Source organism: Chroicocephalus ridibundus, chromosome 16 (genome assembly GCF_963924245.1).
Source record: "Chroicocephalus ridibundus chromosome 16, bChrRid1.1, whole genome shotgun sequence".
Lineage (NCBI taxonomy): Eukaryota > Metazoa > Chordata > Aves > Charadriiformes > Laridae > Chroicocephalus > Chroicocephalus ridibundus.
The window spans coordinates 7,999,368-8,023,971 of record NC_086299.1 but is presented as its reverse complement, the minus strand read 5'-3'; the positions used below and the strand labels follow the sequence as shown (position 1 = coordinate 8,023,971).

General features: G+C 52.3%; 2 protein-coding genes across 2 annotated transcripts in view; one reads left to right on the top strand and one right to left on the bottom strand.

The window, feature by feature from the left end:
- The first annotated feature begins 1,971 nt into the window (after window positions 1-1,971).
- On the top strand, window positions 1,972-7,759 carry RNF223 (ring finger protein 223). Its single transcript, XM_063354116.1, has 2 exons — window positions 1,972-2,060; window positions 6,282-7,759. Exons 1-2 carry the CDS (start codon window positions 1,972-1,974, stop codon window positions 7,150-7,152), a joined length of 960 nt encoding a protein of 319 aa, XP_063210186.1. The 3' UTR covers window positions 7,153-7,759.
- Window positions 7,760-9,407: 1,648 nt separating this feature from the next.
- LOC134524205 (tyrosine-protein phosphatase non-receptor type 11-like) overlaps window positions 9,408-24,604 on the bottom strand; it is a 56,926-nt gene continuing 41,729 nt past the window's right edge. Inside the window, exons 3-16 of the mRNA XM_063353997.1 lie at window positions 22,456-22,650; window positions 18,989-19,181; window positions 18,778-18,897; window positions 18,350-18,463; window positions 17,815-17,911; window positions 17,160-17,239; window positions 16,281-16,436; window positions 15,207-15,338; window positions 14,801-14,955; window positions 14,207-14,274; window positions 13,161-13,312; window positions 12,856-12,956; window positions 11,406-11,525; window positions 9,408-10,992 (exon numbers count right to left, since the gene is read on the bottom strand). Of these exons, the coding sequence (XP_063210067.1) occupies window positions 11,441-11,525; window positions 12,856-12,956; window positions 13,161-13,312; window positions 14,207-14,274; window positions 14,801-14,955; window positions 15,207-15,338; window positions 16,281-16,436; window positions 17,160-17,239; window positions 17,815-17,911; window positions 18,350-18,463; window positions 18,778-18,897; window positions 18,989-19,181; window positions 22,456-22,650 (1,648 nt within the window). The 3' untranslated portion in view covers window positions 9,408-10,992; window positions 11,406-11,440. The remainder of the gene's footprint in view (window positions 10,993-11,405; window positions 11,526-12,855; window positions 12,957-13,160; window positions 13,313-14,206; window positions 14,275-14,800; window positions 14,956-15,206; window positions 15,339-16,280; window positions 16,437-17,159; window positions 17,240-17,814; window positions 17,912-18,349; window positions 18,464-18,777; window positions 18,898-18,988; window positions 19,182-22,455; window positions 22,651-24,604) is intronic.

Below are 24,604 nucleotides of genomic sequence, written 5' to 3'. Positions count from 1 at the left end.
CCCAGCATTACCTGGTGGCTTCAGTTTATCTACTGAGATGAACTACACAGAGAATGAAAGGAATTACATGCTTAGGCAGCGGTGGAGGCAGAGACGAGCCAAGGAAGCAGCCTAAAGCGATGATCAGTAGTCTGTTTTTGTTCCTCTGCAGTGTACTTTGCTTCTTTTCACACTAAGGAGCCTGGCTTGCAAGTTTTTAAATGGTCATGTCCTCAGCCAGTTGGTAGTTGCCGTTAGAAATAATATTTTTCATTACAAACCTTCCTAAATCCCCCGGAAAAGAATACATACCCTTCAGAAGATCTCAGCGCTTCACCCCCAGTCCCGGAGGAGAGGTGATGGTGGGAAGGGTCCGACAGCTGAAAGCTTCGATGTTTCAATCACAGTTATTCGCTGCAGGTGGGATCCTGCGTTAGGTCTGTGGCTGGAGCCACTGTGACCAGCCCTATCTACTGCGCAGCACCATCCCTCCCAGGTTCCCATCTAAATGCACAATCCAGGCAAAGACTATGACCAAAAAGGAAGGCTCACAATTCCTTTTCTTAATTTTATTTCGTTTATCCAATTATTTATTCATTTAGGAAATGAGCCCCAGAAGTCCATGGAAATTAAGCGTTTTGCTCAAGGTCACGGTGCGTATAGCCAGAGAGATGCATCTCCCACGTCTCATCCCAGTGCTCCAGTCACATCACCTTCACTGCTGCATGGCTTAGCAAAAAATCCGTTTGGAACACGTATTTTCAGACTGCTGTTTGCATACCCCTACACCTCTACCCAGGGAATACCTTTGAGAAGCACCCGAGGTGTGCACGGCTAATGCAAGTGCAAGGAAATAACAGTGTTAATGAAGTAACTGTTCCTACTTCGTACCAGTGTTCCTTTAAGTGCAGACATGACGGCATGTGCTCCCACAGCTGATTGCTCCCGATCCTCCGGGATCCACCCGAGACCAGCTGCAGTCCCTGACATGCTCAGTCTATTCCTCCAAGCCGAAGATAAAAATAACAGCAAGCCTCCCACTCGCTTTTGGGAGCCAAGCCCTGATCGTCATCCCAGCACGGTGCTGGGTCCCGGCACGCTCCCTGCCAGGCGTACCCGGCGTGTCCTTGCGGAGGGAGGAGCGTGCGGGCATGCGCGGGGCGGCCCAGTTTGCCCCAGGCTCTCGGCTTCTGAGTTGGACTCGTCCCGTTCCAGGCTCCGGTCACGTTGAGGGAATGACCAGCCTCAGAACCACCGAAACTCTGAAATGGCAGTACCCTGCTCACGCTGCAGTTCATCAATCCCGGCCTTGTCAGCGGATAAAGGGCTTAAAATGTGCCTGTGTCTTTCTTTAGAGCACGACCAAAAAGCAAATCAGCGTTGCTCCACTGTCTCCCAGGGGAGGGGGTCTCAGCTAGACCCAAAACAAGGATTTTTGTTCCTCGGCGCGTTGCCGAATCTGACATACCCGAGCGTGTTCCCGAAACATTGTTAATTTTGAGCCCGGTTTACCAAAGTGCTTATGCAAGTGACTAAGTGAGCAAGACTTTTAAAAATATGATTTACATCCATTCATCAAACATCCTGCTTTGTCAGCTCTGGATAGTGTTTGCTGCCGGCCTCGCTCATCCCTGAACGGCAACATAAATAGCTGGGGGAGCGCACCGTGCTGGTGTTGCCCGCTCAGCATCGGGTAGGGGTTGTTACTCCTACGGTCTATGCGCGCTGCTCTACCACTGAGATGCAAATCCAGGAAAATTTAGTCTTAACCTGCGTTCTCCATTGCGGTGTTTGTCTTCTGGAGTCACCCATGGAGCTCACCATGAATCCCCTGGAGGAACAATGCTCTAGACCAGATCCTTCTAGCTGTGGAAGGATCAGGTCACCTTAGTTTTAATCCTAAAACTCATTTAAAACTTCGGTAATTTCAACATGCTTCTCTCATTCTTAAAAGCCTCCTTCGGGATTTCAAGTGTGACCTGAAGTAGAGGAATGTGGGAGCCGAAGCGAGTTGTATCCGACTCCCATTCGTGTCTGTGGGCTTTAGACACTTCTTCGTCCCAAGAAATGGGTACAGTTCCGTACGTTTTGAGAGTGAATTTTCTCAACCATTTTTTTTAAAAAGGGACTTTCTGATCCCATCCTGAAAAAAATGCCCAGACCATCTCATGTTGGTGTCTTTTTTTTTTGAGGAACTGAACAAAGAACAGTAGTATTTGCAATAAATAAGAACTAAATTGTCAATGTTTGTTACTTCCCCCCCTCCGCCCTTGTTTTCTTACCTGCACATGAGTGTAAATTTTCTTTTTCCTGGGTCATTGAGTGATGTCCTTCGAACCACCAAAGGTCTGCAGGTTGAAAAATATTTCTCTATGTCAATTGCTACCCAAAGCTGCAAAGAATGGAATTCCTTCTCTGTGACAATCCAGACAATATTATTTTGAACAATGGTATAAGAGCTTGGAGCAAACACATGACTGTATAGAGTGGTTCGATCAATTTATAAACAGCTTTGTGTCTTTCAAACTCATGCTCTTTTTTTCTATTGCAACAATTTATTTTTTTTCTCAACCAATCGCCAGAAATTTGACCGTCAGGCTCCTTCTTTCTGCTGTTAATCTCAGGGACTTTCAAGTTATTTGTCCTTTATGAAGAAACAAGAGAAAAATAACTGCTATTCTTAGGTGTTCCTCAAATTTTCTTTCGGAAGATTTCCTGCCCTGCGAAACCGCGGCCGGCACATCCGCGCAAACTGGACCAGATTGTGAAGAGCGATTATGACAAAAAGACAAACCCTCAAAACTAGTCGAAGAACTGCGCGAATTTCCCAGAAAGCAGGCAGCCCTTCCCCAGTCCGGAGAAGATGAAGGAATAAACATTTCTCCCATCGCTTCCCCAGGGCAGGCACAGGCGGGGTGTCCTCAGCGCTGCCCCTTATCAGGAGCATTCCAGCCTGCCCTGTTTGTCATAGAAACCGGCCGGAGCGGGAGCGGGAGCGCTCGCAGCCAATGGAGTGATTCAGTGGTGATGGGGAAAGGCAGGTGGAGCAGGTAAAGTCACCTCCAGACAGGAAGGTATAAAAGATACCTGAATTACAGCGGCAGGGCCACTTGTACGCAGGCAGCTGTTAGAGGTTACTTGTCTCGCCAGCCCTACCGTGCTCGGAAACAACGCGGGAAGCTACCGGGGAGCTCGAATACCAGAAGGCGGCTTATAAATACAAACCACCCTGAGCCTAAGACTATCCTCTGGAGAGAAGACTCTTCAGGGGTAGAAATCAAGAACCCAGAACATGCTTTTCTCCTCCTAAACAGCACTCTGAACAGGTATTTATAGACTTTAATCTGCTGTACACCTCTTAACTTGCTGTGTATTCAGTCGCTCGGAGTTAGAAATACCATTAGGGAATCGTATTACAGAACAGCGTTGGCCACTATCTTAACATCTTAACCATGTGCTCTCTTTTGTCTGGTTTTATGGTGGAAAAAGACGTTTTCTAAAACTTGTGGGGCAAGTATAAAGTACTTTAGCTACTTAGTTTTAAATCTGAGTTTACGCGTCTCTCCTGAACGCTTCAGTTACGTACTAATGTTCCCAAAGTTTCTGGAGAGCCCAGGGTAAAGCAAGGTACGTAGCTGCAGGGTCTGAGGAAATGCAGTGGTGTGACCGTGGAGGTCTGAACAATTGAAAATATTGTCTTGCATTTAAAAAAAAAATAAATGAATCATGTGGTTGTGTAGTGGGGGGGCAGGGGGGCAGCAAATCAATAGAAAAACAACAAAAACCCCCAAACCCTAACTAATTCTGTTGAGATTCCACACTGCACGTCTTCCTTGGGGCTCTCCAGCTCCAGGGGCTGGCTCTCAGTGAGTGGTACAGCAGTAACGCCCAGGAGAAGTCCTGGCCCCTGCCTTAGCTGCCGCCCAAACCCAATTTAACTTTCCGAGCATCAGCTCTACGGCACCCCAGCCGACGACACAAGAAGCAGGCAGAGGCTGACCTCTCCGGTGTGGCGGATTATGAATTAAAACTGCCTTTCCCACGCCTCGGCTCCCTGCCCTGCTCTTCGTTTCTCCCCAGCTTAAGTCAGCTACCTGCCACATAACGCCAAGACGTCGATAAAAATAAGTAGACTTTAAATGTATCAAAGCTAACAAGCATCCGTAGCGTCACGATCATCTTTAGCGAAGGGAAAATGTGGGCAAAAGCTTGCAGCTGCATTAAAAAAATGCAGATAAACATTGCAGATTTTTATCTGCAATAAAAAAAAAAAAAGCAACTGTTGTGAGTAAACTTCCTCAAGTTTACTATCAAGATACTGCTGTTGCTATAGCCGTCACATCACAAACTCGTAAAAAAAAGGCCAACAGAAGAGCTTTTACACGTAGGTTGTGACATTATAGTTTGCATAAGCGAAGGCTCTCTCTTTCTGAGGTTACCTTCTGCCACTGGTTTTGCTGCTCGGAATTTCTGACAAACACCCCAAGCCGAGGGACTGCAAAGAACTGGACGCAGGGGATGGAGTTCTGCAAAACAGAAGATTCAGGAAAAAAAAAAAAAAAAAAAAGAAAAACAACAGGGGGGGTTTCCCTCTTCTCTGTGCCAGCTTGGGTTGGGATTTGTAATTCATCAGCATCTGCCAGAGTGTGCTCGAACACGCGGGGTGATCTGTAGACAGGGGAAAAAAAAAAAAAAAAGACATCCACCAAAAATAACTTAAAAAAAAAAATTGCAACTTGCTGAAAAGTGCAGATAGTCTGTGACTGAAAATGTAACTTGAGGAGGGGCTTCACAAAAACGTCTTGATTTAGAACGAGAGAAGACAGCGAAGGAAGGGTCACGAAAGCTGGTTTCAGCGCTGGCAATGCTAGCTGTGCCGGGAGAGAATACTTCATTCTTAAATAAAGGAGACTTTTTTGTGTGCGCAACGCGAGGAATACGTGGTCTTTCTGCCGCCTTAAATTAGCTTTTATGCTGAGGCTCGAGCCCATGCTGGTGAGCCAGTGCTGGCTTGACTGGAGACCTGTAATTACAGCAGCAATCGGAACATTTCTGGCTTGTCATGGCTAAATCTCCCAACACAAAGAATCAAGCCTGGCTAGTTTAGTGACACAGCCTAAAAAAAATGTTCCCCGGGCATACGGCGTCAGGGCCGTCGTCGCTGGGAATTTCCTCCAGCTAAACGCTTGCTTTCAGGTAAAAGTACTCGATGGCGGAAAAGTCACATATCTGAATATCGGAATTAGGTGAAGCTGCGTGTCTAGCCCAGGATAACTGGAATTCGAGGTAATACTGAGGTTGCTGATAAGGCTGGAGTAAGTTGTAAACCAATTTACTGGAACCGGCGTATTTAGCCATTCAAGAACTCAAGGTTCCCGCTCGCACACCACAACAAAGCAGAGAGTTGGCCCTTCCCCTGGGCTGCGCACAGGGAAGAACCGTGTTTCCCTAGGGAAAGCAGAGCAACAAGGAAACAGCAGAGAATTCCCCTTGCTCTGGCAGCAAGGCCATTTCCTCCAATATTGCTTTTCTTGCTGTGTCACGGTGACGAGACGGACACACTGCTTGTGCTGGTTGGGGGTTGAGGACGGAACAGACTTTGCAAGCTCTCACCTCCCTTGGCTCCTCCCGCGACACGAGGGGGTTCAGATCCCACTGTGGATAGCCAAAACCAGGCGGCGCCGTTGGGTGGTGCCTCCCTTGCCGGCCAGGCAGCACGCAGAACCATGATTCGAGGCACGAAGCTCTGTCTGAGCACACCAGAGAGAAGAGATTCACACACAGACACGCACCCCACCCCCCCCACCCCCCGCTACCTCCACAACTGAATAGTGTTATCTGTCTCTTAGGCCTTGCTCATGCTGCCACCATAATATCTGAGTGCCTCCCAGACTAATAGACTGCCATAGCGAGGTCCCTACTTGACCTCATGGAGTCTTCTGCTCTCCTCCCTGCTCAGGTGTCGGGGAGCACCAGCCGGGGTAGGTTTTTGTTGTGTTTTTTTTCTGCCCAGAGGGAGGCATGTACGGGGGAAGACTGCACCCATCTATAACGCCGTGGTGGTTTTGGTGAAAAGGCTTTGGCTGGATGGTGGACCTCTGCTGGTTGCTTGCTTCTTTGCAGGATGTTTAACTTCACCTTCGGTACGCAGCTTCGAACAGGCTACCTGTGTCATTCTCACCTCTCGCAGGGATCTATTCCAGGCTCAGGATGCAGCGGAAAACACAAACTTGCTCTTTGTTCCTTTTAAGGGGTTAAACAAAGGTCTGGTGATGGGTGTCTTCACGTTGTCTAAAATGAAGGCTGTGGTTTTCTTCTCTTCTAGAGTCTCCCAGGGCTCTCTTTATTTCCTCGGGCTCCATCATGTCATGCTTCACGCATCTGTGGCACTCCAACACGCCGGACTCTCCCACCAGCCCAGTCCCTGCGTCTCCAAGTGAAATCCCCATCCCCATCAGCCCCATCGTTGTCACCTCCCCAGGAGACGGCAAGAGGAAGGCAAGGTCCCCAACCGACAAGCCAGGCTCCCCGAACCCAACCTCTCCGAAGCCAGCCTCCCCTGTTGAGTGCTCCATTTGCTTCAACACCTACGACAACACCTTCAAGACGCCCAAGCTGCTCCAATGCTCCCACGTTTTCTGCCTGGAGTGCGTGGCCCGCCTGAGCAAAGGGCTGCCCCCGAACCACCCAGAGGACCAGCTCCCCTGTCCCTTCTGCCGGCAGCTGACCAGCATCCCCCTGGAAGGTGCCCCGGCACTGCAGACCAGCAAGGAGCTCCTTGCCACGCTGCCCCCTGAACTCCAGCAGGAGAAGGTGCTCTGGATGGAAGGGACCAAGCTCTGCTGCCGCCAGTCATCCGATGACCCTGAGAATCCGGACTCGTGTATCTCCATTGATGTCGCCATGAGCAAGCCAGAAAGTCCCGAGGCCCCCCCGACTGGGTTAGCCGGGAGGCTGTCCCGCTGCGACATGTGCGACGACTGGAAACGCATAGTCCTCCTCTCCGCGTTGATCATCATCCTGTTCTGCATCATTCTGTGGCCAGTCCAGTGCGCCCTGAAGACGGGGAACCTCCGCTGCTTCACAAGGACTGTCGCAATGAGCAGGCCAGAGTATCTTCCCCCGAAGCACACCACCGCGGCAGCCCCCGTGACACAACTCCCTTTCCAGTAGCAGCCAGGCAGCCCCTCGCTCCCGTCCGGCGAGGCTGTCGGCTCCCTCCCCACGGCACATCAGGGAGGCAGGAACGGGGTCTGCTGCCCTGACGGCATTCCTTGGGTTGCTGGCAGACCCCGTGTCCCGTTCCCCACACTCCTCCTGTGCCGACACTCCAACCCCCGCATCCACCTCCGGGAGCTCTGCTGAAATCCTTGCCTGCCAAGCTTGTCTCCAGCCCAGGAGTGCTCCAAGGAGCCGCCTCGGCATCCTGCTGCCAAACTCTCCATGGAAACCAGAGCTTGGAAAGCAGCAGACAGGCTTCTAGGACTGTTTGCCTCCAGTGGCACACGGCCGTGTGCCGGCTTGGCCGGATACCAGGTGACAGCGGCTACAGTTCCTCTAACTCCCTTGGGGAATAAAGGGCTATTTTTGAAAACTGAAGGATCTACATGATTATTCCTAAGAGGAGCTGGGATTGGGAGGGTAAAGACATGTCGAAGTCGTACAAGCAGATGAAAATTATCCTTATTCCACACGCTTGAAACGTTTCCGCAGTGTTGGTCAATACTGGAGGTGTAACTGCTGCCTCCTGCTGACAAAACACGGATCGATCACTGCTACCCACCTGAGCAGCGTCACCATCCCGATGGGCTATTGAACAGAACAGAGTAGCCATTCTAACTCGGTTTTTTTTTTTCCCCCCCCTAAGAAGATGATTAAAAAAAATCACTCATCCCTACCTGGAAAGCGATTTTGGACCCAGGGGGTGATTTCTGTTAGGCACGCGGCCCCAGCAGTAGAACCCTGCCCCCAAGTTACTTCATGCGCAAACTTCATTCACGCTTGTCACAGGCAAACTGTTGCCGAAACAATAAAAGTTCCACCTTTTGACAGCTTTACCCTCCTAATCTTCAAATGTGTCAGTATTAAGACACAGGCCAGTTTCTTACACTCTATTTTTATTTAATGCAGCGATCTTCTGACGGTGATTAACAAAAGTCTTCATGATGAAGGCGGCTTACAATTAAATGTTTTCTATTCAAACACATGGATGTAAGACAGTATTGTATGCAAGTACCGTACGTGTGTGTATTAAATTATGTTTTATACAATGCACGGTGTCGATTTGTAGCAATTAACTCCCCATTTCCCTTCTCACTTGCCGTGGGAGGCGTTCATGTCGCAGTCCTGAGTCCAGCTGCATTCCCAGATCACGGCAGCTACACAGCGTGCCCGTACGTCAGTCCGTCTGTGCATCAGCTGCCCCAGTGCTGTCAGTCCTGCACACACGGACAGCTTTATCCTGTAAATTCATACTTACTACCATCTAGGCGGTGTTGTCCCGGGCGCAATTTCCCTCTGGGTTCACCCGATGTCGCCTGAAAAAATGAGAAGCCGCAAAGGCTGCTCGTCTCGTGCTTCTTCCCACCCGGATGAAAGACACTTCCAGTCTCCCCTTCCAGGAAATCTAATTTGAAATAGAAAAGGCTGAAGCAGCGGCAGAAGTAACTCAAGCCTGCCGCTACGCAAAACTTCTGCGCGTTGCTGCGTCTGCAAGCCCTCCGCTGGCCAGCTGCAGGCCGGCGCTATCTGTGCCAGCCACGCGTCTGCGGCAACGGCTCCAGGCACCGTCACAGCTCCCGCCAAAGGCACGGGGATTCTCGCTTGTATCGGCCTGTCCCTTTCCCCCGTGCTTGCCACCGCAAGGATATCTTCACAGCGCCAATTTTAGTCTGTTCTTGGAAAAAAGTGACTCACCCAGACTTAAGGCCGAGAAGGCACTTCCATTTTACCCAGGGTGTGTCTGGGGCTAAGGCCAGACACTAGTAGAGATGAAATGCTTTGTCATTACATCTTTGTCACCCTTCAAGTCCCGCTGATGAGACCCAAGGGCAGGGGAGAGGGAAATAACATCTTCAGCCTTATAAAATCTATTGTTACACTGGCCACGGAGATGTTCTCACTGTTCCAACCGTTCCTAATAGTCTGTCACGGCATCCTTGCGGGGACTGTCCCTCTGCACTTCCCCTTCTCCCCACGTACTTGGAAGCAAAGGTGGAAGGTTTAGCTCACAGGCAGCTGAACCTCTCACTTACGCACAGCCAAAGGGAAGGTTCAAAGCAAATGAAAACGGGGCCCTGAACAGCCGTGTTTGGTGATGGGAGACACTCAGGACACCCCACTGTCCACACCAACTGTCAGTCACTTTCCCCAAATTCAAACTACTTAGAAAGAAAGGGGAAAAAAAAAAAAAAAAGAGCCTTGAGAATATTCAACATTTATTAAAAGTGCAATAAAAATAAACAGTTCTCCTGTCCCTGTGACAAGGGACCAGAAAGACCAGCCAGGAAATACAGCCAAGGTATGTCATTGTGCTTTTGTTCAACCCCTTCTGCTCAATGCTTGGAGCTGGTGCTCCAGGCACTAACACCCCAACCATGCAGCAAGTCCGTCCAGTCCCAGAGACCCAGGAGGACCTCGGCATCAGCCATGCGGCAAGTCCATCCAGTCCCAGAGATGCAGGAGGACCTCAGCATCAGCCATGCGGCAAGTCCGTCCAGTCCCAGAGACCCAGGAGGACCTCGGCATCAGCCCCACGCATGCTCTGGAGGTTCAGGCACTGGCACTCCGACCCAAGGCTCCCCACAGAGCACACTTTTAGAGACTGACGACTCCTGCAGGAAGGGGTTCTTTGGCAGGATTATTTGCAGGTCTTAAGGCTGGAACAGCAGGAAGCACTGGCAGTCACAAGTTGAGACTCATCAACAGAGCTGGGACGCTCCACGCAACAACACACTCATCTTCGTGGCACTGGTCAAGTCACAAACACTCCTACAACACTCCTACTCAGCAGGCACAACACTTGCCTTGTCGTATAGTTGCAGGGGAGAAAAAAAAATAAAGAGGTCACGCAGCAAGGTAACGGCAGAGCTGCATCAAGCTTAGAGGGGGCCCGGCTCAAAAAGTTCAGCTCAGATTAGTATCCTCGGCTGGGACTCGCTGCGGGCGGCTGAAAGCCCAGCGCACAGCCAAAGCTGCTCTCCTACTCCTCAGCACCCATCAGCGAGGTGGGATTTCACATAGCTCGACATCCAGACCCACCGGGTCAAAGATGGAGGTGCTCACCCCTGTCTCAATTCCACGAAACCCAGGTGCGGAGCAGCTAGCAGGCTCTCAGGGACACACACACACACACACACACGCACGCATCTGCTGTGCTGCGGCAGCAGCGATTGCTCGGTCTGCTTCGGCAGGGTTGCAGAGAAATCTAGGACTGGTACAAGCCATAAAGGAAGCGTGAGAAGAAGAACCAGCAGAGCTGCAGATCCCTGGGCCCAGGCAGCGCTCGCTCTCTGCTTCTCACCCTCGCAGGCAGCAAAGTTACTCCAGGATTCAGTCTAAAAACACTTCTAAGCTTCGAAATGATTGACCTAATGAAAACATTAAATTGTACTACCATTTCACTAACGCCCTAAGCGGGCAACCCTGGGAAAGCTCCTAAGCAAATAGTCACTTCCATTCTGTTTAACAATTTGTGTGTAAAAAATAAGAACCTTAAATAAAAAAAAAAAAAAATTAAAACTGAGCCTTGATTCCCTAATGAATGTCCAGAGGCACTTCCACATAAATATCAACCTACTGATAGGGGGGCGAATGGGAGATGATCCTTCTCATGAAATAAGTTAGGTCAAGGCATGTTCTTGGGCGCAGACTCTGCTTGTTTCTTACAGTCAGCTTCTTCCTCGCTGAATCCAAGGTGCTTGGGGAAGGCAAGACGGGCAAAAAAAAAAAAAAAAAAAAAATTGTCCGCAATTGCAGAACTTGGAAAAGGGGTGGACGTAAACACTGTAAACCCTGCATTCCAAAACAAGAAGACAAGAAGGGTGGCATGGTTTACAACCGGGAGAAAGGTGCACTGATAAGGTTACAGAGCTGAGACACTCCCGGCGCGCGCGGTCTCTCCCACTCCTGTGCAGACATAGCGCAGTCTGGTTCCCAGAGCCTGACGCGACGCTCCAAAAAGCACATCTCCCCCATCGCTGTAAATGCGTTTCCCTGTTACAGCGCCCCATTTCCCCCTGTTCTCCCATCAGCAGCCGGCCACAGCCACGTCTTCAGGCTCCGCCACATTTCAAAGCGCAGCTGCCTTCCCCGCTGCGGGCAGAGCCGGGGAGATCTGCCTACGCGGAGCTGAAGAGGAGCCGGGTCAAACGCAACGTAAACAGGCTGCGGTGACACTCTCGGTTAATCAAGGGAAGCATTCCTACCTGCACAGCCTCCATACAGCTCACCTCCGGCTCCTTTATCGCCCTGTATTACTCATCCCTGAAACCTTTGGGCTTTTGATGTTAAGGTTCTCGTAGACGGAAGCTGACTCATCATCAACCCTGTCAAGAAACAAAGCCTTGTTATTAACAGCTCACCGCTCCGGATCTTTTCCCAGAGGCAGGTGGACAGTGGGAAGCAAGCGATGGCCCAGCCAAGCTGCCTTTTTCCCTCCCCAGCCTTGTGGATAGGACGACACCAGGTTACGCGCTGTTCTCAATCTCTGTTTTCTCTCCCTCTGAGCCACCCCTCCTAGGTTCCAACACGGCTTGGGGATGGAGCTTTGAACCCTCCTCCACATGTCAGCCTTTCACGGATCCGAAGTTTCTGCAGGACCAGGAAATACCACAGCTCCTGGTATTTCCTACTCTTACTTTCTCTACATACCCAATTTCTCTGGATTTTCCAAAACCTCCTGGAAGGAGAGGGCCGCTCCAAAGGCCAGATCCAAGTACCTCTGAAGCGGGTTTGACACCCAAAGCTGGACTCGCGGGAGGTCTCTGGAGCCGACAGCACCAGCCACGCAGAGCTCACCTTGGCTCAGTCCCACTCAGTCCTCCCCACCCTCATTTATTCAGAGCCGCACTTTCAAAGTTGGGCGTTTTAAACAGCACACAGATGTTTCTAGAGGCCAGCAGGGAAGATCCCAACATGTGACATCTCCTTATGCCCTCTTCTGTTGGGTTTTTTGTTCTGCATGAGCCCGGCGGCAGCATTTCGGCCTCCACTTTAGCACCCACGCCTCTGCTGCCGCCCAGCCAGCTCTTCTTTCAAAACCGATCCTGCAATTCAAGGTGCCCAAACGCTCTGGTATTGTATAACAGATGTATAACAGATGCCCCTACCCACTCACCTTCAACTTATAACCCCTTCTCCATCCCTCACTGGTATCCCACGACTTGGGGCAAGAAGGAAAAAAACATAATTTGGGGTTTTTATCTCTGCTTATGTAAGGAACTCATGCTCCTTAGCACATGCTCCCTCTCCACACGGGTGCAAATCCCCCTGCCCTGCTCCCTTCTCGTCTTCCTTCAGAGTTTGCTGTAGAAGTCGCTCAGTGGCAGCAGCAGTTTCACTCTCTGGCCGATTCTCCGGAGACATTCTCCAGAGCCAAGGATACGGGGCACAACTCGCTAAAGGCTAGCATATATCTCCTCCTCTCCTTTCCAAAAGCGTAGCACACAAGCACGGTGAGCTGCTACCACCAGCGCTGACGGTGTGGTGGGATCGCCTGTTTATTTTCAGCCGTTCCCATACGACAGCCGGCAACCGGTCAGGTCTCAGGTACGGGAGAAGCAGGCTGGCAAAGGATAGATACCGGGGCCTTTGCTCAAGCTCTTCTCCCTCCTGCTGCAGAAGTTCTTAGCCCTGGCAGAGAGACGTTCATCTTACACAGACTGGGTCCGCGGTGAAGGGGGCTGCCCTTTGGCTCTGCCTTTTTCCATAGGAGAGTAGCCGATATTCAAGTAGTCTCGCTCTTTCCTTTTACTCCTCTGAAAGAGAAAGCAAAGACTATAAAAATCCCACTCAAAGCAGAAGAAAGCCTTACAAGATCCCGTATGCCAGCAGGGGAGCGGGTTGGTTTCCACGCGTTCGGGGCAGCGTTTGAGTTCCAGGGAGGAGGTGGGGCCGGAGGTGGTGGTTGGGGTGGCTCAAGTTCTGCCTTTGCTTTTCCAACCGAGCCGAACGGGACTCACCTGTTCTTCTTCCAACCTCTTCTGCTCAGCCTCGATGTACTGCTGGACAGCCATGTAAACGAACTTGTACTGGGCCTCTGTCTGCACCATGCCCGAACGCTGCCGGCGTACCATCTGGATAGTTTTGGGGATGTCGATATCGCAGTCCAAACCTGCTCAGGAGCGAGAAGGTGAGGTTTAGGGAGTGGGAATTAGGTTGAAAAATTATTTCCTTAAGACAGCTCTGAAAGCTTTCAGTACCTCGCTGCACACCGAATATTGCGAAAGGATTTGGTGCATCCCTGCCTAGGAGATTTTTACTTTTATTTCCTTTTTTATCCCCGCCAGAACTTCTTGGACTGAGGATGGCTGAGGCAGGGGCTGACTGCCTTGGAGCAAGGGAAGGGGAATCAGGTCTGTTCCGTAGCAACTTCCTACAGATCCAGACTTACCACCCTTGCGCAGTTTATGAAACAGATACAACCATTGCTGAAGAGGGTCCACCTGCCTCAGGGCTCCTGGACCAGACCCAGAGATGCCACAGAGTGATCCACAATGGCTCTAAAATTTCAGGTAAGCGTGACAGCCCTTCTACACAAGAGAGTCTGGGGGGCTTATTTCTAAAAGGGCTCCTGGAGTAGCCAGTAGCTACTGGCGTAGCCCTTACTCAACATGTTTCCCCCCGCCCTGCTGCCCTCAATAAAGGAGGGTTGTCCAGGAGACCTTGAAATCCTGGCCCCACTGATGCCAAGGAGAAGGCTCTCCCGAGTCTCACATTACTGTCCATGGGCACACCCTTTTGGAGAGAGTTCACCTTCCATTACGATAGAGCTCACCTTTCATTATGATAGAGCTCCATCTCTTGGCCCACAGAGAAAGGGGGAACTGGGCACAGTACAAATGCCCTTTTCGCCCCACGTTCAGGCTAAGCCTGTGCCCGCTGTTTCCCGGACAAGTCCAACCCACTGCCTGGAGATCAGGTACCCACTGCTTGCACAAGAGCAGGGTTCTCCCATAACTGGTCAGAGCAAGGCGAACGGTGAAAGCCGTGAGACAGGGAGACATACCTTGCCTGTGAATAATATCCACCAGAATATCTATCACTATGATGGTGCCTGTGCGTCCTATTCCAGCACTGGAGAGAGAAAGGAAGAAAATCATTGCAGGAAGGTATATTGCCCCGAGTTAGTCAGCTCAGCTCCCACGCTCGTCTGCACGCCTGGTCCATCCCGGGCGGATTTGGCGCGGCTGCTATAAGATAAGCCCAGCCAAACGCTGACCCGTAGGAGATCAGAGTCTAGCAGGCTGCAGGAGAGCCACCGCCTCCAGATCAGGTCTGCTCTTCTTAGGCTGGGGAGGCCCCATCCCTGGAGACATTCAAGGGGAATGGATGGGGCTCTGAGCGACCTGATCTAGTTACAGACGTCCCTGCTCACTGCAGCGGGGTGGGACGAGATGGCTTTTAGAGGTCCCTTCCGACCCAACACAGTCTATGATTCCCTGCGCTATCACCAGTGAGCTCTAGAGGAGGGCTCTATTTCCCCATCCGTATATCCCCATCCCCCGCCATCAGCTGACACAATAACGCAGTGTCGGGGTAATGAAAAGAAGAGACACGTTTTTATTACCCATCCCCACTGCAGTGCCCCGCTGGTTCCTACCTGCAGTGCACTATGATGGGCCCCGTGCCTGGAATGCTTCGCTGTGCCCGATTCACTTGGTCCAGAAAGCTCAGAACCCCTCCTGGCTCATTGGGCACCCCGTGGTCTGGCCAACTGAAATACTGATAGTGCTTCACCAGCCTCGGGCGCTCATCCTGCGGGGAGCAGAGACCCACCACCCAGTCAGAAACCCCCTCCTACCAGGAGGCTTCGCCTTCCTTTCCTTTTATCAAAGCTGGGGCAAAGTGGCCCAGAACTTAAGCAGTGGGACCATTAAGTTTTTTTTAAAAAAACAAAAAAAAAACCAAAAAAACCCCCAAAACCAAAAAAACAACCAGAGAAGCCACAGCTCCTCCAGCACCAGCCCGTTCCCAGGATGGTGGGCAGACAGCAGCAGACGACTCACCCGGTCAGTCCGGAAGATCTCCAGCTCCCGAAGGTAGTAGCCCTGGGCCTCACGCTCGCTCACGTTGCGCACACAGATGCACCCGTATTCCTTGGCGCAACTCTTGTCTGGCCAGTAACGGAAGCATTTGTTCTGTGGCAACATCAGAGAGCGGCTCGTTAGTCGCGGCTGGGGGAGCTGGGAGGTGAACCCCCGAACACCTTGCTCAGGGATGCTGCTGCACTCCAAGGGCGCGCGGCCCCGGTGCAGAGGTTTAAAGGAGAGCCGTACACACGCAGCATTTCCTTTGAACTGGGGATGTACTGGAAAGGGCCATTCCTATAGGAAGGACGTGATCCCTAGGGGAATTGTCCTCCTCAGCCCCGGCCTCAGGTAGGCGTTGCTTTGCCAAGGACACACAGCACCTGAGCTGTTGGTCTGGTCATTGCCTAATTCCTGAGCCAAATCTCCATCCCAAGGGGCTCCATAGGCTGTCTACACCCCTCCTGTCCTCCAGCCCGTCCCCTCTTTGCTACAGTGACTTTGCCAACCCAAAGGAAGGCTCGTGAGCAGAGCTATCCTTTATCCCATCTCTGCACGGGGCTGCTGCAAGCACATCCCCCCCCCAACACTTATTCCTAAGCAACACTGCTCATGCCAATCATAATTAGCTCCTCTCTTTACCAGGGAAGGCTGTTCCTGCAAATGGCTCCGCAGAGAATTTCACTGTATTCCTCGGCCCGTACCAACCCACTCTTAGCGAAACGCGTACAGGAGGCACACAGGCAGGTTGTGCGATCACGTTTGTCCCGCACACAGCTTGCGACACACACTCCCCCCGCTTTCCAGCTTGCTCTAACAAGCACGCTGCCTTCTCTCTCCCCGTCTGCCACCCGCAAATCCCCACGTGAGGGACACTCCATGAATATTTACAGGCTGCGCAGAGCAGTGGTGTGCTTCTTTCATGAAGAAGAGCTAACGCAACGCCACGAGACAGAGGAGAACTGAAACGAAAGCTAGCCAGGGGCAACTTAACTAAACGCTATTCGTGCTGGTAACGTTCAGGCTGGGGGACAGCACCCTACAAGCGCTCACCCTGCCCCGCTCCACCTCCTTGGTTGTCATGACAATGACGTGACTGTTCTCCTGATACACCATGGCCCAGAAGTCATTCACCGTGGTCTGCAGGCAGCCCTGGGTGGCTATATAGATCTTGCAGTGCTCCGAGTTCCTTCCGTCTTCAGGGATGCTCTGAGGAGCAAAGGAGAGAGGCGGGGGGGGAAAGCCAAGGATGCTGGAGTGAGGAATTGAGAGTTGCTTTAGCGCGCCTTCAGCAGCAAAGTCAGCACAACTTGCCACGCAGGATTTCTGAGCTACCCGATGTCCCTCTCCTCATCAGACCCGCGGCCACGAACCACCCTCATCACCAGCTTCAACAGCGCTGCCTGCAAAACGGTCTGCCGGCCTCCAGGGAGCTTTACGCTGCTGTAACGCACGCTCCTGCCCAACAGAGCCTCGCCGGCGGGCAGCTGGCGGAAGTCGCAGGTGGATGTGGGCTGGAATGAAGCCACCTTTGAAGGTTTCCCAAAGGCTGATGCTTAAGTAGCGCCAAAGCAGCGCTGCTGGAAATACAGCTTCAAGCAGCCCTTAGCTTACAGAGGGCAATTATAACTTGACCTCAGAGATAATGTTCAATGATTGAGAGTCTGGGTCAGTCCCCAAGGACCTCCTGAACAGGCAAGGAAAGGAGGGGATTGAGACAAACTCTTAGATAGGGGCAAACAGGACATGGTAGAATGATGAGACCCCTTGGGTTACAGTAGAAAAATCCAGCGTTTAGCCTGGACCCAGTGAAAGATACTGGTCCTGACAGGGCATTCCCTCAAGACTTACACCATTACTGCACTTACCCACCAGAAACACAGCACTGGGCTGAAGACAGCCCCCACACGGTGCCTTCCCTTTCCCAAGTACCTTGATATAGTTGGCATTGATGTAGTCTGAGCCAGGCACGCTCTCATCTACGTCCTGGAGTGCTACCCGTGTGGTATCAACTGAAGGAGAAGAGAGTCCAGGATGAGCACGGGAGCCGGGACGGGCTCTGCTGCTGCGCAGTCACAGTGGCTCCCAGCAAGGGCTCCCACAAGGCTCCTACTATGAAGGGACATGGGTAACTACTGCAAAAGAGGGCGTAAAACGCTCTCCTGATGCCACAGCACTACTCCACACGACCTGGCTCACAGCTGTGCTGCCGATCTGGTAACTCGGATGGACATTAGCGATACGCAGTGTTACAGACTGACCCGAGCTCAAGTTTTCCAGTATTTCCTTGGGAAGCCCTAGCTCCGGCTCCAGACAACTTTTGAACCACACTTGAGCTCTGAAGCACATTTGGACTCGCAGCACAAAGAGGGGAGAGCAATTTACCAGTTTCCCCACGCAAAAGGGACGGAACAGGTTAGAAAGGGGATGGAGAACGCTGTGAACTAACTGGACCGCTCCACTAGGACAGTGTACACCTCCTTCCAACTCAGCTACGATCAGAAAGCTCTGCAGGGTTAACTAGCCCCAGAGAAGGCTGCAGAAACGACGGTGTAAAACCCAAACCAGTATTCAAGTGTCTCCTTACAGGGAAGGATGTTCTTGTAGCGATTCTTAGCCTTGTTCTCCGGTCTCTGTCCCTCCTTCCTCGGGTAGAGGAGCTTGCACTCTTGCTGCTGCAGCATCTGCGGAGCAGAACACAAAAGAACACACTGTGATGGGCAGACAAGGGGAGTCGGAGGCAAGGGCAGGGCACTCTCGACTGGCTGCTTGGCCTCCTAATGCCGAGAAGAGCAGAGGGAGGGCTGGCAGGAAGGGAAAGGGAGCCAAGAAGCAGCTTGATGAGAGAGTTAATGGGGGGGAGAAGGCACAAATCTCTGCAGGGAACAAAAGGCACGCAATTCTAGGATGAGGAAGGAGAAACTGCCCTGAACACGAGAAAAAGCAATGGGGAAAAAAAAAAAAGGACCAGGAAGTAACTCAGTTCAACACGGAAAACAGGGAACGGAGAAACAGTGTTGAGAAGAAATCCTCAGTGCTGGAAAACCACGACACTCCCACGCAAATCTGATGTTCTTCACCCAAAGGCACGAGTGGGACAGAGCACAGGAGCGTCCTTGTACCTCAAACTCTTCCCAGAACCCTTGCTTGGCCTTCTCGCTGTGATCTGCCATTTTGTTCAGCTCCTTCACCCTGTTTTCAATGTTAGCTGCATTGATGCGCGTGGCATTGAACGGCTGAAAGACAGGTAAAGGCAGAATAGAAATAACTTTCAATAACAGAAAGACAGATAACTTTCCCCTGGGGGGGGGGGGAGGGGAAGAGTTCCCAAATCCCTGGGGATATTGGCAGGACTTGGGTCCGTTCCTGAGGCCTTGAGTGTGGGGCCAGGGACCTCTCTGGCGAGCGTGAGCCTGGACAAGGAGGACGAAGAGCCAGAGGGATGTTCTGAGGACAGAGGAGTTCCCAAAGAGCAGGGGCAGATTTATGCACTCCCCCAGGTGTTGGGGCAAGCCCAGAACCAACAAATATGCGCCAGAGCCGCTATTACCTGCTTCAGATGAACCACAGCTCCAGATTTCTCCACCATGGGGTTTTTCTTATAGTGCTCCACCAGGTCTGTGAGCGTGTCGAACCTCTCACCTCCCCCCACGTCGTACTTCCCGTCTGGCTGCAGGAGAGAATGACAAAGTCACCGTGAGACTCGAACGTCACCCACCCAGCCCCTATGGCGGGGCGAGCGGGGACAGCCCCTTTCCCACCTGGTAGTGGATCATCACGTGGGTCACGTGCGGTTTGCGGTCCCCAGTCTCCATCTTATCCTCATTTGTCAGCACCGACAAGACAAAGTCTCCCGGTTTGCTCTGGCTCTCCCGCACCAGAAAGCTACCTGGCTTCCCCTTCTCTGTCAGCAGCTTCTCTGCCTCCTTGCCAGTGAGGTGCCCATGGTACCACCTAGGGAGCAGCAACGGAGAGCAAGGTCAGCCCAGACACGCGCAGAGCATCGCTTTTAGACAAGAGCCGCCCTCGCCGCTGGGGACGGCGTTCACGAGAACCCCATTTCTGGGCTCCCAGCCTGACTGCTCTCCCCACTGGCACGACACCGGCTTGAGTTATTTTAGAAACAGTCCCCAGTGACTTTCCTTCGACGCTTTGCAATGTCACATCAATACCTTAGCCCCAGGCTGGAAGCATCAAGCCTTTGCTCAACCCTCCAGCCAAATGTGAAATGGCATCAGTATATTAAACCGCCACGTGATGTGTGACAAGCACTGTCATCGAGGGACGGGGCTCTGACGAAGCTATGAGAAACACGATTCTGGCAGCTCTTACTTGAAGGTGGCCACGCTTTCCTCTATTTTTTCAACATGGAAAAAAAAAAAAAAAAAAGAAAAGAACGCTTGGAGTCAGCAGGCTGCAGTCAGACAGTATCAGACACAGCGCATGGAGAACGCTGACCGCAAACAAAACATGATGCTTTGACACAGTTTGGGAAGGATTTTGAGAAGGGTCCTCCTGGCCGTAGTTACTGCTGGTCACCAACCTCAGCTCAGGGAGAACACGCTCTCCTGGAGTGGCAAAACCTGGTTCCCCGCTGTGCCCAGGAGGCTTCTCCCCCACCAGCCCTGCCCGCGGCCACCTCTCTGGCCAGTGGCTACTGCAACGTGCAGAGTTTTGTGCTCAGCTCTTCCCAAGCCTCACTGCACAGGCGTGAGTTGCTCCACCTCTCTGTCTGTCTCCAACTGGCATCCGTGTGCCCCTCTGTCTCCATCTGATCTCTCACAATCCTTTCTCTTGGTCTGTTGACATACTCACACTGCAGCCCCAGGGAAATCCAGGCTCGGTCAGAAGCCTGTAGCAGCCTTGCCACAATGCCTTGGGGGTTCAGCACACAATAATCTGCCCGTTCCTGGCCATGCCCTCTGCTTCCCCAAGGGCAGCACGGTTGTCCTGGCTCTGGGCTCCACAAGGCAGCATCTCCCACCTACCCCATAGCAGCTATGTGGGGCAGGCGTGCCTCGCAGAACGGTGGGGGTTGGAAGGGACCTCTGGAGATCACCCCGTCCCACCCCCTGCCAGAGCAGGGTCACCCACAGCAGGTGGCACAGGAACGCGTCCAGGCGGGGTTGGAATGTCTCCAGAGACGGAGACTCCACCACCTCTCTGGGCAGCCTGTGCCAGGGCTCTGCCACCCTCACAGCAAAGAAGTTCCTCCTCAGGTTGAGATGGAACTTCCCATGGTCAAGTTTGTGCCTGTTACCTCTTGTCCTGTTGCTGGGCACCACTGACAAGAGCCTGGCCCCATCCTCCTGACACCCACCCTTGAAGTATTTATAAGTGTTGATAAGGTCCCCCCTCAGTCGTCTTTTTTCCAGACTAAAAAGACCCAAATCCCTCACGGGCTAGCACTCTGCTACAGCCTTCCAGAGATACAAATTACTGTTACGAGTGAAGCAGAGTTGGGTTTTTTTTCCTGCCTGGGAGCCTTCAATCCCCACGCTCCATCGACACTCCGCAGAGGCTCTGGGCAGATGCCACAGGTCCCACTTTGAAGACGCTGGCTCCCGGCCTGCCAGCCAAAGCTGCCAGGAATTCAGAGAGGCTCAAAATAACCTTCCAGGGGCGATGCAATGGCATCACGTCACGTCTCAGCAACTTTGTCCCGGAGGACGAAGTTTATAGAACAGTGGCCAGTGACGCTGGGCCTTCTGTGTCCTGACTCAGCACGCTGCAAAGGCAGCCGTTCCGAGCCTGGCTGGGAAGACCTCTGAAGAGCACGAGTCCTTCCTGCAGGCTTCAGAAGGCACGAGGGCGGTGGGGCTGCACAAGTCGCGCTGCCCCAGAGGACAGAACGACCCGCCGCTGTGAAGGACCTCAGCTGCTCCTTACAGCACTCGTGCTACTCAGGCCCAGGTCCTGGAAACACGGCTACCCTGACGCATCCCGCTATATTCTGACACCATCGTCATTTCGTATATTTAGAGGACTTGCACCCTTTTCCCTCCCTTCCCCCTGATGCCACCAGATGTGTGGTCTGGAGCAGAAATCTTTATGGAGCTTCCTTGCCAAGCCAAGCCAGACTTTCCTTGGCGGGAGAAGAGGGGGAAACCCAGCTGAAGGGGGGTTTCCACTTTTCCAGAGCTTTTGCTAATGTGAGCGGCTGCCCGGCCGCTCTTCACCCTGCCATCTGGAAGGAGCAAAGAAACCTCCCTGGCAACAAGGGAGCACATGAGCTGGAGGGACTTCCCGGGGCCTCAGCTGACGGCGTGGAGGGCAGCGCCTCCGCTCCATTTCAGGAACCGAGACCAGCCACGGCCTCGGCTTTACCCCGGCTGCTAAAGTTAGAGTACTCAGGAGCCTGCTTTGGCATCGCCAGCCGCCTGACCAGGCGTTCCCCTTCCCAACCCACCATGTCAGTCGCGGCATGTGACACTGGGGAAAATGAGGGGGAGGAAAAGGGGGGAAAAAAAAAAAAAAAAAAAAAAGAAAAAAAAGGGCGTCACTGGAGCGTCACAGACAACAAGACCTTCACAAGGCGGTCACTTGTCGCCTGGTAGAAACATCCTGAAGTCGCCCGAGGCGAGCCGCTTCTCACATCCCTGTCCCTGCGAGACAACAGCGCGTTCCTACGGGGATGAGCAGTGGCTACAGGCTGAGACGGGACGGGGACAGACTTATTACAGGGCTTTTCTACCCGGTGCTCTGCAGGCAGACAAAAGTCACTTAAATGACTTTTGTTTCTTTCAAAGCCAAAGCTGTATGCCTCCTAGGGTACACCTGTAGGACCCATTCAAGTCAGGAGACATTCAAGGTTGGGCTTGATGAGGCTCTGAGCAACCTGATCTAATTAAAGACGGCCCTGCTCACTGCAGGGGGGTTGGACTAGATGGCCTTTAGAGGTCCATTCCGACCCAACACATTCTATGAGTCTATGACCCTTTACAGACGGACTCACACCTCTCACGTTCCCCGTTGCCTACCAGCTGGAGAAAGCTCAGCAGCTTCTGGGCCTTGCTAGTGTTATCTAGCCAGCTTCTGCATGCAGAGCTGCCAAGGAACCGCAGCTCGCAGATATGCAGCTTTTGGGTCAGGAAAGCTAAATCACACCCGAACACGCTCTGTTTCAGGCTCCTTTCCAAACACGGGCCAGGTGCAGCTGTAAGGTCTGAGCCAGTTGGGAAGACGGTGTCACCACCGCCAGGAGAGGCTGTTGGAGAGCGGGACTTACCTCTCCGAGGTGGGGTCCTGGCAGTTGAGTGGGTACTTCAGCTCGATGACATTGCTGTTCTTCTCCCGCAGCAGCCCCTGCTGCTCAGTGTAGTACTGCACCAGCTCGGCAAGGGTGGCGAACTTCTCGCCTCCGTACAGGTCGTAGTAATCCCCCGTGTTCTGGATCTTAATGTGTGTCACCTCATCGTTTCTTCTGAGGAAGGAAGGCAAACAAGACCGTAAGAGAGAATGTAAACCCAGCACTGGCCTTCACGGTCCTCCTGAACACCACCCTCCACCTCCTTAAGCTGCACCCCGCTGTCTCCATTCACCCGCCTGTTCTACAGCAGGGGAAGGGATGGATGCTCCTTGGCCACGGGTACTCAGCCAAAAACTGACTCTGCCTCTCACAAGCTCCCAGCCCGCTCTGCTTCCCACACAACCCAACAAGGGGGTGAATAATTCCTCTTCTGCCATCCCTTCTGCTTCCTACACGACTCACCCTCCTGGCTGGATGGGGCTCTCACCTCACCAGTTTACAGTGAACAGTTTTCCATGCACAGGGTTACTCGCTATCATCTAACTAGTATTAAAAAAAAAACAACCAAAACAAAACAACAAAAAAAACAGGGAAAAAAAAAAAAATCACCCAAACCAATATATTGCCTGATATTTGCAAATCCTATAAACTGTCCCGAAAGGGTTAATGCTTTCTCCCCTCTCCAGTGGTGCCCTCAAGGCTCAAGGGGAATATGGCTGGGTGCCTTTATCAGCCCTCTCACCCCAGCAAAGCCCAGCCTCCTTCCTTAGAAGGCCACTTAGAAGGCTAACCTCTGAGAGGCAGGTTAATTGCATTTTAAATGCACTTAGCAGCAGCCCCCCTGAGCCAGGGAGACATGGCTGGAAGTCCATTGGTTGACAGATGAGCCGGGTCAGAGAGGGATTCGTAAATCTGGGCAAATTTCTCGTCCTTTACCCGTGCTGAGCTGCTCCCAGCCTCTCTCAATTTGTTGCCAAAGCAACCGTGACAGTGAGATGCAGGAGACGCAAGGTGGTATAAGCAGCGTACCAGGTCAGACTGAAACGCCATTTCACGGAGCGGGGAATTAGCAAAGCGACAGCGGTCTGGGCACGAGGTTAAATGGAAAGGAGAGCTGGCAGGGGCTCTCAGTAGAGGAACTGCCCCCATTTCTGCTATCCTTCTGCAGCAGGGCGCAGCCCCTGTAGCAATGCAGTGAAAGATCAGGTCATAGACTCATAGAGTCGTTAGAGTTGGAAGGGACCTTAAAGCCCAGCCAGTGCCACCCCCTGCCCTGGGCAGGGACACCTCCCACCAGCCCAAGTTGCTCCAAGCCCCGTCCAACCTGGCCTTGAACCCCTCCAGGGATGGGGCAGCCACAGCTTCTCTGGGCAACCTGGGCCAGGGGCTCACCGCCCTCACGGCAAAGAATTTCTTCCTAATATCTCATCTAAATCTCCCCTCTTTCAGTGTAAAAGCCTTACCCCTCGCCCTATGTCTCCTCTCCCTGATCCAGAGTCCCTCGCCAGCTTTCCTGCAGCCCCTTTAGGTAGTGCCAATTCAGTGGCAACAACCAACTGAGTGTGAACAGCCAGAGACAGCATCCACAGCATTACCATCATCCCAAATTAAAACCAGAACAAAACCAGCAGGAGACTGACAAACAGGCCTGAGGTGCGAAAACCTGCATCTGGATCCTGAATGGTCATGGTGTACCATGACAACAAGGTCTTGGACGTAGAACCCAACTGTCTGCAACACAGGAAGCTGGTGGGTGGCACTCGTGGGTATTTAGAGAGACACGGTTAATTCTTCCTGATACATCTGGTAAGTATAGAATCACAGAATTGTTTTGGTTGGAAGAGACCTTTAAGACCATCAAATCCAACCATCAACCCAACACTGCCAAAACCACCACTAAACCATGTCCCTCAGCACCGTGTCTACACGTCTTTTAAATACCTCCAGGGATGGCGACTCAACCACTTCCCTGGGCAGCCTGTTCCAATGCTTGACAACCCTTTCTGTGAAGTAATTTTTCCTAATGTTTCTGACCTGGCCTGCCACACCAACTCCAGCTGTCCTATGGGCAGAGACTTCAAAGTTTGGCAACATTTGCATCTAGGGTATGAGCAGAACTCACTAGATG

Excerpts from the sequence above, each read along its gene's own strand:
- RNF223 (XM_063354116.1), top strand. The coding sequence starts at position 1,972 with ATGTGGGAGCCGAAGCGAGTTGTATCCGACTCCCATTCGTGTCTGTGG. Across the intron at positions 2,061-6,281 it reads CAAGAAATGGGTACAGTTCC|GCTGTGGTTTTCTTCTCTTC; the intron begins GTACGTTTTGAG and ends TCTAAAATGAAG.